The sequence below is a fragment of the Notolepis coatsorum genome (genome assembly GCF_963971535.1).
Source record: "Notolepis coatsorum genome assembly, chromosome: 18".
Lineage (NCBI taxonomy): Eukaryota > Metazoa > Chordata > Actinopteri > Aulopiformes > Paralepididae > Notolepis > Notolepis coatsorum.
The window spans coordinates 78,714,841-78,730,470 of record NC_140182.1 but is presented as its reverse complement, the minus strand read 5'-3'; the positions used below and the strand labels follow the sequence as shown (position 1 = coordinate 78,730,470).

At 45.0% G+C, this 15,630-nt stretch overlaps 1 protein-coding gene across 4 annotated transcripts in view; it reads right to left on the bottom strand.

Annotated features, from left to right (window-relative positions):
* Positions 1–15,630, bottom strand: part of LOC311245043 (S-adenosylhomocysteine hydrolase-like protein 1) — a gene marked incomplete at its 3' end in the record, with an annotated part of 115,803 nt that overhangs the window by 11,031 nt on the left and 89,142 nt on the right. For 2 of the 4 annotated variants that reach the window (XM_084334801.1, XM_084334804.1), the window contains 3 exons: positions 14,387–14,455; positions 13,911–13,989; positions 5,212–5,332 (listed from right to left, as the gene is read on the bottom strand). In XM_084334801.1, coding sequence (XP_084190927.1) covers positions 5,212–5,332; positions 13,911–13,989; positions 14,387–14,455 — 269 coding nt within the window. Of the gene's footprint in view, positions 1–5,207; positions 5,333–13,910; positions 13,990–14,386; positions 14,456–15,630 lie in introns of those variants that run through there. The other 2 variants (XM_084334802.1, XM_084334803.1) reach the window with 2 other exon arrangements.

The window sequence follows — 15,630 nt, the reverse complement described above, 5'->3', positions numbered from 1 at the left end:
CACTACTCAATACTTCTTGAGGCGGCACTCGGCTGCCATGTGACTGCGCGCACATCGGTAACAGCGCCTGTTGGACTTTATCCATTGACTCACTTCTTCAGCGGTTATCTTCTTGAACAGGTCACATTGTGACAACCAGTGTTCCTTCTCGCAGTACGGGCACACCATCTTCCACTTCTCTTTCATCGAGGGGGTACTGTGGTTCTTGCTGCTCGGTACTGATTCTGATTGGTGCATGACAGTCACCGATCTTCGGCCATCGTTTGCTCTCCTAGGTCCCTCTCTGGAGCTTGGTGTGCTCTGCACGAACGTATCCAACCGTAGGCTGCTGACTTCTCTCGCCAGGAAGTCGGCTAGGTCTAGGAGGGATGGCTCGGGACCGTTAGGATCACGGTGGTCTCTTTGCCGCCTGAAGCGCTCCTGTCGGGCGGGCGGCAGCTTCTCTAAAATCCTCTCGACGTTCGAGTTTGCGTATAGTTCGTGCATACCCTTTTCTCGTTGCGCCCCCAGCATCCCTACCAGGGATTGTACTTTGATAGACAGGTCGTCTAGTGAGCGATTGTCTGTTGCTGGGGGTAGGCGGTCAATATGCCTTATCTCTTGTATTACGTAATCCCATATACGTCCATATCTTTGGTCTAGTGCTGCTAGAGCCGCTGTGTATGGGGTAGTAGAGGTGGCATAGGCCAGCGCTATGTTGTGCGCTCTGGGCACTTTCAGGTGCTTCAATAGGATAGCATACTTGTGGCGTTCATCAGCTACATCCACCATCATTGTCTCTAAGCACATCCGTAGCTCCGTGTACTGTGCTCGGTTCTCATGGGTGAAGTCTGGAAACGTCGGTGTGCCAATGTATGACGCCGTGAATGGCTGGCACATCGGTGAGCGTTGGAAGAGAGGCCTCCTGGGCGAGTCTCCTCTTACGCCTCTCGGTGGGCTGGTACCGGCAGGGTACCATGGCCCGCTGGTCCAGGTACTATTCCTCGGGACTGGTCGTGCGTCATGCTCACCCGTGAATAGAGTCGGGGGTCTGTAGCGCAGAGCCGCGGGGGTATAGCCTGGGCTGTACTGGACCTCCTGGTCCTGTGGAGTAGTGTGCTGCTGTCGGGCTTGACTCTCCTCTTCTCCCTCTTCTTCCTCTGCCAGGTCTTCTAGATCCTGTAGTCGTCTATTTAGCCTCTCCGCGGTGTACGCCGTTCCTTCCTTGTAGCTGGGTCTCACTGGGACCAGTCGGGGAAGGGGTTCGGAGGGGGGTATAGGCTCTCTCTGGTGGTCGGGCTCAGGGTCGCTTAATCGGTTAGGGGAGGGTGCCCTTGACCCGTGTCTTGACGAGGCCCTGGAACCCCTTGTGGAGGGAGGGGGTGTTGCCCTGGTGATCAGCTGCTCCATTAGCTGCGCTTGTAGTCTGTCGCGCTCGGCTTGTAGTCTGTCGCGCTCGGCTTCGCGCTTGGTGAGATCTGCTTCTCTTTGGGCACCGGCAGCGGCACGCTGGGTGTCGGCCCGGTCTCTTGCCATATTCTCTTCCGTCTGCAGGCGTCTCAGCTCCAGACGTATGCGCTCTTCTTCGCTCCGTTGCTGCGCTTGGAGGCGTTCTCTTTCAATGGTAGAATGTTCGCGCTCGCTAAGCGTCTGTGCTTGGAGTCGATCACGCTCCGTAGAGGCTGCTAGGCTGGTGAGGAACGCCTGTGCCAGCATCCTCTCCGCCTCGCTGGGGGAAGACGCTGGTTGAGGTGATCCGCTCCTGGCAGTGCTCGTTGGGGATGCGTTCCCCTGCGGGGAGTCCTGGAGCTCTATCTCCTCGGCGCTCTCCTCATCTTGTTCCGTGCAGAGTTCCATCTCTGGAGGGTTTTCTTCCTCCCGGAGCTCTTGGGGGACTACTTCTTCGGTCTTGGCGGGGGGTAAAGTCGTGTCAGTTCCCTCCTGGTCCCCACCGTGAGCTTGGTCAGTTACATTAGAACCCACTAGGGCCTCTGTGGTCGGGGTATCCTGGTTGATAGGGTCGGACATAATTTTACTTTCTACTTTTACCGCGTTTACCGTTTGTAGAAGGCTAGGTAGTATACTGGCAGCGTAATCCTCTAAGTACTGAGGTGGCTGTCGTCTACGCTGCGGGCGTTCTACTTTAGGAAGACCGTTTCGTGGAGTGTTCATCATAGGCCATTTCAATATTAATACCACTATATTAATAGTACACTAGTTACCCTCCGGCTCGAAGGACCAATTGTAACTGAGGGGTACAATTCCCTGACTGTATTGATAAGTATGGTATCATTAAACCACTACCGCTTTATGTACTTTAACTACTGGCCATACAGTACACGATATCTAAATATGATGAACACTTTCCCACAATGAAATCGGTCCACACAAAGGTAATAATCAAATATTTAATATAGCAAAAGGTACATATGATAGTTACTATTACATTTATGATTTGAATGCACTTGTAAGGCAAATGAGTACTCGTAGGCAAATCAACACTGAATGTCCAATCTCTGGTTACGCAGGAAGCAAGTATACAACCTGGCTCTTAGGGAATTAAATCTATGGTACTCTTAATGATATAGCAGGATATTCTCGAAGGGGTCCTCCCGGTTGTAAGCCGGCAGGGGGGTAGGAGAGCCGTCGGTAGTAGACCGTCTGGTCAACGATATCTAGGGAGACTTCAAGTACAGAAGACAGTGCAGTAGACTCTTGATCCGCAGATGAATACACCTTGGTTCTCTTGTAGGCTGTAGCTCCACAGTGAAGAAGAAGCTAGGCGACCTCAGTCTCTCTGAGCGCCGACTCAACTTGACTCCTCTCGGGGGTAAATCCAACACTCACAGGCGTCGGCGATTATCCGCTCCACAAATCACAGTACCAAAGCAAATATATTCCAGCCGCATAGGGCTCAGCAGTCGTCGGGTAGGTAATCCAGTGTACATGTCCCTCGGTCCTCGTCTAGATCTCCTCGGATGAAGGCGCCATGTGGTCGGCCCAGCCTGGTTAAGACTCTAGATAACACGAGGAAGCATTGGAGATGCTGGTCACTTTAGAACTCTAACCGCACGATGCACCATACACGATAGACTATTATTACTTAATAGAAATACGTCGCACTCGACGGTACAGTGCCAAACTCTGACAATTCAGCTATTAATTCGCACGAGGTCTCACTGCTATTCTAAGGCCAAACAGGCCATACTACACCGCACGCGGTATCGTGGGTGAGGCTTCACGTTCTGTTACTTAGTTGGGTAGAAGGGTAAAGGACTAAGGGTCTTCTACATTTACTTGCGCCATATTTATATGCACGGTGAACAAATAGTGCCACTCTCCTTTCGGTAGCCGTATCCCTGAGCGGAGCCGGGGCTAGTACGGACATGTCTCGTCGGTACCTTTGAACTTGACGTCAGGGGCTGGTCCCCTGGCGCCTGGTCCTTTTGTCCAATAAGAGAATGAACTATTATGGGCTATAGTAGGCTAAAGGGATATTCCGTGTATATGTACAAGGAATATACAAGGGATATCAAACGATATACAAATACTATTCAATATATATCAATAAATAAATATATATATTTGGTTTAATCTGATCCTTCGTAACACACATCATATTATATCTTGGTTCGGCAGCGCCTCTGTGAACAATCTCTCAGAGTTTGCTCCATCAGTAATCAGTAATGTGAACGGGATTCCACTTGGTCAATGTACAGATAATCTGCGATGCGCATTTTGGCTGATAATGTGCCGGTGGCCGGAGTCTCATTCATATTCACTTAAATGCAGATCATAGTTATCCACTGAAGCCATATGACTCTGACCAGAACGGGCTCATGACAAGCGCACATAATAGGCATTAGAGCGCAGAGTTGTCTGTGAACTTGGCAACTTCATTGGATTTATTTATTCTCTAAAAATATCTATAATCATACGATTAAATATTGTTTAAAATAAAACGCTAAATACTATTATTCTGTGTGTCATGTTTCCAAATAAGATTGTTCACAACGGGAAATGCTGTATACGTTCAATTTGTTGGTTGGACCTCGGTGATCAATCTCGCTCTCAGTGAAGTCTCTCAGAGTTCGCTCGGATTAGTCCACTTTTCCACATTTCATGGGGGTGTTCCATTACCGTATATGGTTAATCGGGGCGGTTCTGGTATGCAAATACTTAAAACAGTGCACGAGCTCAAACGTAGGATCAAAGTCATATTTATCAAGACAGGTGTGCGTAGGACCTGTGTACGCACGTGTGATAAGCAGTGTTGCGTTGTTATTATGGACTGAGCCGGCACGCAGGATAATGACGCCGCGCGCACGCGCGCGCAGGCGCACGCGCGGCCCCGCGCGCATGCGCATATGTTCCCTCGCGCACAATAATACACTTTGTTTGTATAGCCTTTCATACAGAAACTGCAGCTCAAAGTGCTTCACAACAGAAGAAAGACATAAGGCATAAAATGAGCACATAAAGTGCAGACATATAAAATCAGTTTTTCACATTAGGATCTAACATCCCAACAGGCAACCTTGTTTATGGTTTGATTCAGTTTTAATATAAATAATAAAAATAAAGAGAAGATTAATTAATTATCTACTCAGTCCCAAAGTTTGTGATGTAGATATGGAATGTCCCGGGTTGCTGCTGTTTGCAGAGTGTGTTGTTGTCCGGGGGTGAGTGGTGGTGGGTGGGGGGTTGAATCAAAACAGTTGTCAATTCGGAATTGACGGCTGTTTTGATTTGGCCCTTCGTTCGCCGTCGTTCACCTTTGGACGGCGGTGCACTCTGTGGGCAGCGGCAACTTGGGACGTTCCATATTTACATCACAAAGAGTCCCCTGCGTGGTTGAAGACACCAGCCTATAGCGGCTATTGTTATGATAATGCGAGGTAGCGCCGGGGCCCGGGAGGCAGGTAAACACAACGAGCCAAGTCGAGCGCAGCGCGTTCTCGCGAGCGCGTGCATGTGCGTGCACGCGCTTCTGCTCAAATCTTTAATACTCAGTGAGGTAGCACACCGTGCTACCCCGTCCCATGAACAACGCATGCCTGGTGATAAGTCCAGTTTTTTTTGTGCATGCACACATTCTAAATTCTGTGCTTACGTATGAAAATAGAATACTTTCTGAGAAAAATTGATAAATGAGGGCCCATGTATGTGTATGTGTGTCAGTGTGTGTGTGTGCATGCGTGTGTGTGTGTGTGTATGCACGAGTGTCTTCACCTGTAGTAGTTGGGTTTGAAGGGCCCATGCTTGTTGAGGCCCAGGTACTTGGCCTGTTCCTCAGACAACTCTGTGAGGTGTGCGTCAAACGTCGGCAGGTGAAGATTGGCCACATATTCATCTGAAAACATTCATTCATACAATTAAAAGCAACGCTGTGTTTCAGCACCATGTCTTCATCAGGGTCACCCTTCATAGTGTTTTCCAGTTCAAGCAGCTTGGCTGAAGGACGGAGTTGCAACCAGGCATGCGTTCTTCATGGGACGGGGTTGCACTCCGTGCCACCCCATGATAAGTACTCGCTATTTGCATATCAATAGCGCCGGTCGTCAGGTGTGTTAAATACGTTCTCAGATACATTCACACCTAACTTGTTGTGAAGACATGTGTTACATTCCATTCGTAGAGGCAATTAGGCACTGTCTTTAGTCTGTGCTCAAGCGAGGGGACATTGAGGGCCCTTTCTCACTCACTCATTCTGTCCGTTCCGGTCGCGTACCGCCCTCCTTCCGGGTCAGAGTGCGAACCCCCCCCCCCTCTCCCCCCTCTAGTTTGTGTACACACTGCAGTCTTGGTTCGCTTCGGGTTCTGTTTACGGTTTGCCTTTTGAGCGTTTACGCTTGCCGTAGGCGATGATGTCACGTTCGAAAATGTAAACAGGAATGTCTTAACACGACTGCGGACTCTGGATGCTGATATAATGAACAAATTGCCAATAAATATGAAGTTATATTTGAACCTCTGTTGTCAAGCCTTGTCAATATAACCCACCCATTTTATCACGAATGGATGGTGTTGTAGAGTCCGCTTTTGAGCGTTTTAACGATAGCGCTAAGCTAACGGCTAAACGCTAGTTAGCTTAGCCTTTACTAGTAACATTGCTGCATCGATTATATGCATTATATTGAATGTCATTGATCTACTGGTCGACCACGGCCGACTGGTTGGGCACCACTGGTCTAATAGAAATAAATGCATTCGAACAAAAAAGTATAGTATACAGCAATGGCTAACGGCTAACGCTAGTTAGCTAGCCTGTTCAGAAGCTAACATTATCCCATCGCTTGTGGCAATTATATTGCATGTCATTGATCTACTGGTCGACCACGGCCGACTGGTTGGGCACCACTGGTCTAATAGAAATAAATGCATTCGAACAATGTATAGACATAGCAATGGCAAACAAAATTGCCAGGCCTAACCGCCCCCACTAGCGCTCACCTGAGACCACCTATTTCAGCGGTCCAGGTTCAGCGCCCCCGGGGACGAATCAGCGGGGGGCGGGGACGGGGGACAGCGTTCTCACTCAGACAGACACACCCTTTTCTGATGCGAGCCGGGTCTGATTCGACACAGAGCAGTGAGTGAGAAAGGGCCCTGAATGCGCATTCGCGGGAGCGCGCGCACGCGCCGGGAGCACGCGTGCACGTGGTGCGTGCAACCCCCGATGATTTTAATAACGCACCACTGGTTGCAACAGAGCTTTTGTTTCTCTGAAAACATTTACACACACATTGTGTCTCATTCTCCAACAGACTTACGACAAGAAATTTGCTCTCAGGGCCATTTGAGACATCTTAGGGCCGGTTGTGGGATTCCCCAACCGTCTGTAAGATTGGATTCGGCCGTGACTGAGAGTAGGATTTACGAGTGCTGAGGAGCACACTTAACTTGACAGACTGTGTGCTCTGTGTTCTTAATGGCTTTATTTTGGAGGAATCATAGTGATTCCTTCATGTCAACCCTACAGGCCTCCTTGGAATGAATGAATTAATCATAATTTAAATAAATTACAATATTTGCACGATAAAGAATTACACATTTGATATTGGGAAAAATAAATAACATGGATTGATCTGATCACAGGGCAGCTGGATTAACCATATCTGAACCAGCTATTTTGGACAAATGTATAATTACTTAATTACTCAGATATTCAAACACAATTATGCAATTATTGTGAAATTATTGAAAATAATAATTATTTAATGCCTTCTGTGGCATTTGTATTTCTTATTTGTTACATATCTGTTTTATTGATTAATTATACATTTGAAAGAATGCAGGTTATAGCCAACATGCAATATATCCCATTGGGACAGACATTTGTTTTATATAGCTATAACCTGCATTCTTTCAAATATATCATTAATCAATCAAACAGATATTGAAATACAGTATGTAGCCTACTACACCAACACTGCAAATGCCAGTGGATAAATAAATAAGAACTCAATTTCAAGTTTCTTTAATAGTTGTCATACAGAAGTACAGAATACTTTCATACAAAATGCTTCTTACTGTTACGCTCCAGAGACTGTGCTAGACAAGATAGTATCAAATAACATGGTATAGCATGTAAATTAGAAGTAGAAAATGAGGTCACAGTGTTCAGTATAGACATATGTACAATGTTCGATGCAGAATAGACGTAACTGAGTTACCATATAATATACAATACTATGCAGTGTACTAATGTACAATATTATATAGTGCAAAGCAGAAATGCAGAAATGGGATGAGGTACAATTTAGGTACAATTTACAGTAAGGTGTACGAGTTGTAGTGCAATCCTTCATCAATAAATATAAAGTGTGGGGAGTGGGTGCTACAGTGTGTTTGTTTAAAGTGAGTGTGTGCTATAAAGTGTGGGGAGTGGGTGCTACAGTGTGTTTGTTTAAAGTGAGTGTGTGCGTGTGGATGTGTGTGCTATGTGCGTTTGATGGTTGTTGTTGTGTAGTGTTCATTGTTCGTTAAGCAGCCTGATGGCCTGGGGATAGAAGCTTCTTCTGAGTCTTTCTGTGCTCGCCTTGAGACTCCGGTATCGCTTGCCTGACCGCAGCAGTTCAAAGAGGCAGTTGTTCGGGTGGCTCGAGTCCTTAATAATTCTCTTAGCCTTCCCCCTGCACCGCTTGTTGTAAATGTTCTGGAGGGTGGGGAGCCCCCGTCCGATTGTGCGTTCGGCTGAACGTGTCACTCTTTGTAGTCTGCTTCGGTCTTGTGCAGTGCTATTCCCAAACCAGGAGGTGATGTTGCCAGTCAGGATGCTCACTATTGTACATGAGTAGAAGTTCTTAAGGATCTTCTGACTGACTTGGAACTTCCTTAGGCGCCTGAGGAAGTAGAGGTGTTGTCGTGCCTTCTTCACAACACTGTCAATGTGTGTGGTCCATGTCAAGTCCTCGGATATGTAGGCTCCGAGGTACTTAAAGCTGTTGACTCTCTCAACCGGTGCCCCGTCGATGCTGAGGGGGCTGTAGTCCTTGACCCCCAACCTCCTGAAGTCCACAATCATCTCCTTTGTTTTGCTGACGTTCAGGGAGAGGCTGTTTTCCTGGCACCATCCCGCCAGGACCTTGACCTCTTCCAGGTAGGCCCTCTCGTCGTTGGCAGAGATCAGGCCCAACACCACTGTGTCGTCGGCAAATTTGATGATTGTGTTGCTACTCCGCTGAGCCACACAGTCATGTGTGTACAGGGAGTAGAGGAGGGGACTCAGAACACAGCCCTGGGGGGCCCCTATGTTGAGGGTGATGGATGAGGAGGTGCAGTTGCCTGCTCTCACCACCTGGGGTCTGCCCGTCAGGAAGTCCAAGACCCACTGGCAGAGGTCATAGTTCAAGCCCAGGTCCCTGAGCTTGGCTATGAGTTTGGAGGGGACTATGGTATTGAATGCCGAGCTGTAGTCGATGAATAGCATTCTCACATAGTTCCCCTTCCTCTTGTCCAGGTGTGATGCTGCTGTGTGCAGCACATGGGCTATGGCGTCCTCCGTGGACCTGTTGGGGCGGTATGCAAATTGCAGGGGGTCCATGTTGATGGGGAGGGAGGAGCAGATGTAGCCCTTTACTAGCTTCTCAAAGCACTTCATGGCTATGGAGGTGAGAGCTACAGGGCGGTAGTCGTTGAGGCAAGCAGGCTTGGATTTTTTGGGTACAGGGATAATAGTGGACTTCTTCAGGCAGGTGGGGATGACAGCCTGTTCTAAGGACAGGTTAAATATGTCAGTGAATACCGGGGCCAGTTGGTCGGCACAGACTTTTAGGACGCGGCCGGGGATGCCGTCCGGTCCTGCTGCCTTCCTGATATTCACTTTTTTAAAGGTCCGCCTCACCTCATGCTCTGTTACCCTGAACACTGAGTCTCCATCAGCAGCAGACCCCCTCCCCCCCATTGCCGTGGCTTGTGGGCTGGTGTTGTTATTACCAGCATCAAACCTCGCATAGAAGGTATTGAGGTCATTTGCTAAGGAGATGTCACTAAAGCTAATCGTGTGGAAATAGACTGCATTAATATTCCATAAGTCTTGTTGTGTGCGCCACACACACTGTATAGCCTACGTGTCTAATGAATGAACAGTGGGCTTATATTATTCTAATTACTTGTTTCATTAGGATTTAGTAGATACTATATATATGCTCTGCCCTATACCTACATTTACATTTAGTCATTTAGCTGATGCTTACATACAGTAAGTACAGTACACATAAGGCCGCCAGAGTCGGGCGTACCATCAGCGGACTGGTGGATTGTACTACGGGCAGCGCAGTATCTGTGCTCTCGTAATAAAACAAGTCATTAGAATAATATAAGCCTATACTGCGTTCATTCATTACGCACATAGACTATACAGTACTGCACGCGTGTGTGTGTGTGTGTGCGCGTGCACGCTGCGGCAGGTGCACCACGAGCTGTATTATATATGTATGATGACAATACATCAATCTAATCTCATTTTGATTGGTCGCAAAGCGAATTGGCTGCATCATCAGTTGCATTCTAATGAGCTGGACAGGTGTGTCTAATTATTGACTTTTTGCGATTTCATTTGCACACGGCACAGAGCCTGTCCTTATAAGGAGCTCTCGGAGGCGTTGTTTGTATGCAAATGACCTAGACGGGAACGCGCGTTCATGTTTCTGAATGGTGACATTCCTCATCGCCGGCATCCCAACTGTGATCGTTTGAGCCACTTAAGACATCTTCCCCACGCGTTGGGGAATCAGAGTGAACTTGTCGTCGATTCTGTCTCAGTCGGTTCGAAGATGGTTGCCCTAAGAGAAGTCTTTGGAAAATGTTGGAGAATGAGACACATTGGGTCTCATTCCCGAAAATTTTTCAAAGATATATTCTGGAAGACTTATCTTGGAACCACTGAGACATAATCAATGACAAGTTCACTCTGAGTCCTGGGCCCCGTTCCCCGTACCTGGATAACTGAGTTAGCCGGATAACTTTCGGTTAAGTCTGACTTAAGCCGGACTTTCCGGCTCCTCGTACCTGGATTTTCCAAATCACCATGACAACAGATCCAAAAGTTTGAGCCTGGTCGAAAGCAGGGTTTAAGTTCAAGTTAGCCGGATCAACCATCGCCACGCCCCCGCAAAGGAGTGACAGCGCGTTTCCTGAAATTATTCCCACAGTCTAGGATCTGCGTTATACCATTCTGAATTACATTTTTGTGCTCCATTCTTCCAGAGGGGTCTTTTGAAATGTAAAATAGACCCAAAATGCTGATACTAAATTCACTTTGTCCTAAATAATGCACGTTATATACCGTGGCGCTCGCTCGGTGCAACAACAACAAAATAAAGAATATTCTAAACACGGGTCTCTCGTTCATTAATGTATAAACAATGAATTTATCCCATCTGGCACAGTGGCTCAGTGGTAGTGCTCAATCCTGGCAACCCAGCGACCGGTGTTCGAAACCCCGTGTTTCCAATATAATTTTTTTGAATATAATATTAATTATTATACGCAAAGGTAGCCTGGTTTTAAGTTAAAATATTATAAATCTACATGCATTGAGGATGTCATTCTTTATATAGCACCAAATTGAATTATTCCTATATTGCAAAAAGAAGGAGACGACTGGGTTTCGAACCCCGGTCGTCTGCGTGAAAGTCAAAAGAAGAACCCGTTACACCACAGAGAAGATAAGTAAAAAATCAACCATACATCAATCAATGGGTAAGGGAGCCGTATCGTTATTCTGTATAACAGTTTTACTAATTATTTTCGCTAGCAAGATCTCATTTGATTATTCAATCCAGCAGGCAAGTTTAAAGAAATATAATCTGATTGATTGAGGTAATGAGGGACTTAAAATTAGCCTATAGATAACGCATTTAACTTGTCGGCGAGGCGATTGAGCCGTACTGCAATATGTTACTAAAGTTTTAAATCAATTAATCAATCAATGCCGCTAGAGAATCAGGATCTCTGCTCTCGACACTTGCTGCCTTCTCGGCTGAGGCGGGCACGCGCATTTATCCTGGGTCTCAAGTCTGGCTTGAGTTAACGAGACTGAATCCACCTTCGAGGAACAGGAAAATCCCGGCTTCAAACATCGGGTTAACTGAATCTGGATAATGACATCTTGATCGACTTAGTTGAACCAGGTACGGGGAACGGGGCCCTGAACGTGCTGGTAATATGTCTTAAGTGGCTGAAAAGGTCGCACAAATTATATGATCTGATATCTGCTTGGAGAATGGCATTCTGTCTTAAACTCGAAAGCGCGTTCCCGTTCAGGTCATTTGCATACAAAACAACGCCTCCAGAGGTCCTTATAAGGCAACTAGTGACGCAGCTGTGTGCAAATGGAAGGGCGGAAGTGCTTTGCGAGTCTTGCGAGCCACGTGATTACGAAACCTAGCGTCAGTCAGTGCCAATCAGAGAGCGTCTCCGAGAAATGCGGCTAGGTTTCGTAATCACGCTTGCGCGCCATCAAAACTAGATTAGATTAATGTATTGGCATCATATACAGCTCGCTGTACACCTGCCGCAGCGCGCGCATACACACACACGCGCGCACGCAGTACTGTATATGAATGAATGAATGAAATATAATATATATAGCCTACGGCGGGCGTAATGAATGAACGCAGGCTACTGTTCATTCGTAGGCGCACACAAGACTTGTTATGGAATATTAATGCAGTCTATTTCCACCGATTAGCTTTAGTTCTTATTTATTTATCCACTGTCATTTCAGTGTTGGTGTATAGGCTATATAGTGTATTTCAATATAAGTTTAATTGATTAATGATATATTCGAAGGAATGCAGGTTTATATCAACCCCCTCCAATGTACAGCAAATGACCAAGTATGGTTTTGTCAATATTCCAATGTACAGTTTTGCTTGTACAGTGTAAGTCTATCCCCCAAATCTGGTATGTCATAAATGTATAGATGTAGCAGTACTGTCTATCTGTGTCGTGTGTGTCATATATGTTATGATGAATTGAAAATGGGGGACCCTGATGTAAACAAGACGAAATTCTTTCTCTGGTCTGCATCCCCTTATGTAATTGAGCTGTACTGTACTGTACCCATTCTGCAATCTGTTAATAAAGTTTTCAATCAATCAAACAAAGGTCTGTCCCATTGTATACCAATCAATGGGATACATTGCATGTTGACCTGCATTCTTTCAAATGTATATAATTAATCATTAAAACAGATGTGTAACAAATAAGAAATACAAATTCAACAGAAGGCATTAAATTATTATTATTTTCAATAATTTCACAATAATTGCATAATTGTGTTTGAATATCTGAGTAATTAAAGTAATTATACATTTGTCCAAAATAGCTGGTTCAGATATGGTTAAGCAGCTGCCCTGTGATCAGATGAATCCATATTATTTATTTTTCCGACATCAAATGCATAATTTCTTATCGTACAAATATTGTCATATTTATTTTAATTATGATTAAGTAATTAATTCCAAGGAGGCCTGTAGCGTTGACGTGAAGGAATCACTATGAGAACACAGTCTGTCAAGTTATAATAACATTTTAAATTAGTCAATCAATCATGAGATTTGATCGTGGGCTGAGAGCATATTTAAGTGTGCTCCTCAGCACTCTTAAATCTGCTCTCAGCCACGATCAAATAAGATCTCAGGAAAGTTTGGGGACTCCCACTCCCAGCCCTAATATGTCTTAAATGGGCCGAAATCTGGCTAAGACGAAATATTTTGTCGTAACTTCGTTCAGGAATGAGACCCATTGTCTTTTCTGCACTGTATTGTTTTCATGACTATGCAGACAAGCCAAATGACAGACAGTGAAATTAGTTCCTCATGGTTGGATCCCCAGTTAGTTACAGCATTGCAGTAGCTATTCCTCCCCCAGTCCACAAAAAGCTTACATTGTGACTGTGCAACATAATACTTACATAGTAGTAGTAGTTTATTCAGTCATCATCTCACAATACAATATGCAGAATAATTTAACAATATTTGATTTTACAGTGACTGAAAAGGTACAGACTGAAGCATAATGCTTATACATGCCTATCCTATATTCTTAACAAAATTAAGACTCCAAAACAGTATTCTAAAAGAAAATAGCAAAAAACAGTATTATTCACCTTTGTAGTTTTCAAAAATAGCTTTACAAACCATTTTATAAAAATTATGATAACATCATAACATGACATTACAAGTAAACAGGACAAAGGACTAGTACACACACACACACACACACACACACACACACACACACACACACACACACACACACACACACACACACACACACACACACACACACACACACACACACACACACACACACACACACACACACACACACACACACACAGACATAATACTTACATTAACAGCTAACTAAATTGATTAATTGATTTCTACCCCTTGATGGGGTCAAAGGTGAGGTCTTACCCATCTTCTTTGGCAGCAGGTAGACATCTTGTTTGTAGCGTCCCTCTGGGGCGTTATAAAGCTCTATCAGAGCCAGCGCCTGAGAGAACAGGACAGGAAGTCTCTGTCACCGTGACAACGATCGAATACAGTACCACCAACAGACGTCCCCTATCTAAGATAAGATATTCCTTTATTGATCCCCTTGAGGAAAAAGGGGGGAGGGGAGGTACAGGTATGGGCAGGGTAATAGTAGAAAGACATAAATATAGGCAATAAAATTACATCTGAATATAAAGATATGAGAATAATAAACAGTCTAAACAAAGGTGCAGTTGAGGGTCTGTATATATTATATGTTGCAAATGCAATAAATAAAAACTATAAAGGGTATTTTGCATCACTGCATAGTAACAGCAGAACAATATAATCTAATATTGGACTAAAGTTTTCAATGACTGTGGTTGAAGTGTGTTCTGCTGAATGTCTTCTCATACCTGAGTGGTTGCGGTTATAGAGAGAACAAACGTGGGAACAGTGGAGCAGCTCAGGTTCAGCAGACGACCCTGAGAGAAAAGAACAGAGAAACCTCCTCATTCTGTCTGTTTCAAGGGCATAGCTTTGGTTTCAACATTGGGAGGATATTTTAAGCGGGGGGTCTGGAGGAAATTCATAAATGTTCTGCATTCTGGCGTACTTCTCTGCATCGATTTATGGTGGAAAAAAGTACTGTAATGTAATGCAGTAAGGCACTGCAATTGTATGTTATTGATAATAATTAGTACTCTTTTACTTTTAATCTTAGGAGGCTCATACAGAACCAAGCATTTCACTATAATGTACCTTATATGTGACAAATAAAACTAAACTATTTTGACCACCTTATTTTTTACCTATTTTGGGGAGGGGGTTGCCTTTCATATTAGCTATATTTTTTGACAGGGCCAAATTGACCTCTTCTCAATATTGAGGGGGACATATCCCCTTGCACCCCCCCTAAATCTATGTCTATGGTCTGTTTGTTACAAGTTCACAACCATTGTGGGTCTGTTGTCATTATGAATTGAAAATGGGGGACCCTGATGAAACAAGACGAAAGTCTTTCTCTGGTCTGCATCCCCTTAACTCATTCAGCGCCGGCCATTATCCTTATCCCGTTCTAGCTAGGCCATGCTTTAAAGATAGGGGTGCGTCACCTTGTTTGTAGAGCTATATCTATATTCTATATTCTAGCTATGGAGACAATACTATGGTCATTTGACAGTCAGTATCTTCTGTCGAACATGCAAAAAATAATAAATTATTTCATGTATACATTCGCGCGTTATCCCGTGGTGAATATTGTATAATTTCAGAGTGATCCTGGCTAATTCCTGAAAAGCTGAGTTATAGGGCGCTACGTGAATTCTGCTAAAATCATTGGCGTTTCATCCCTGGACACGCTACTATTTCCAAATCAAATGTATATAATAGGTATTTTGTTTCATCATGAATGCATGAAGGGGGGGGGGGGGGGGTAGTTTCTGATGCTTTGATTGCCAGTAACGGCATTCGTTTTGAACACCACACACACTGATCAGCCGGATCGATATGAAATCATTGCAGGATCAAGGCGGAATTGACGTCAGATAGTCCTTAGCTTTGATCGGGACTATTCCAAAAAGAATATTCCAATGGTTTGATCGCGATTTCCAGTATTGGTGTCCATCTGGTCCACGACATAATCCGGCACAACACATGC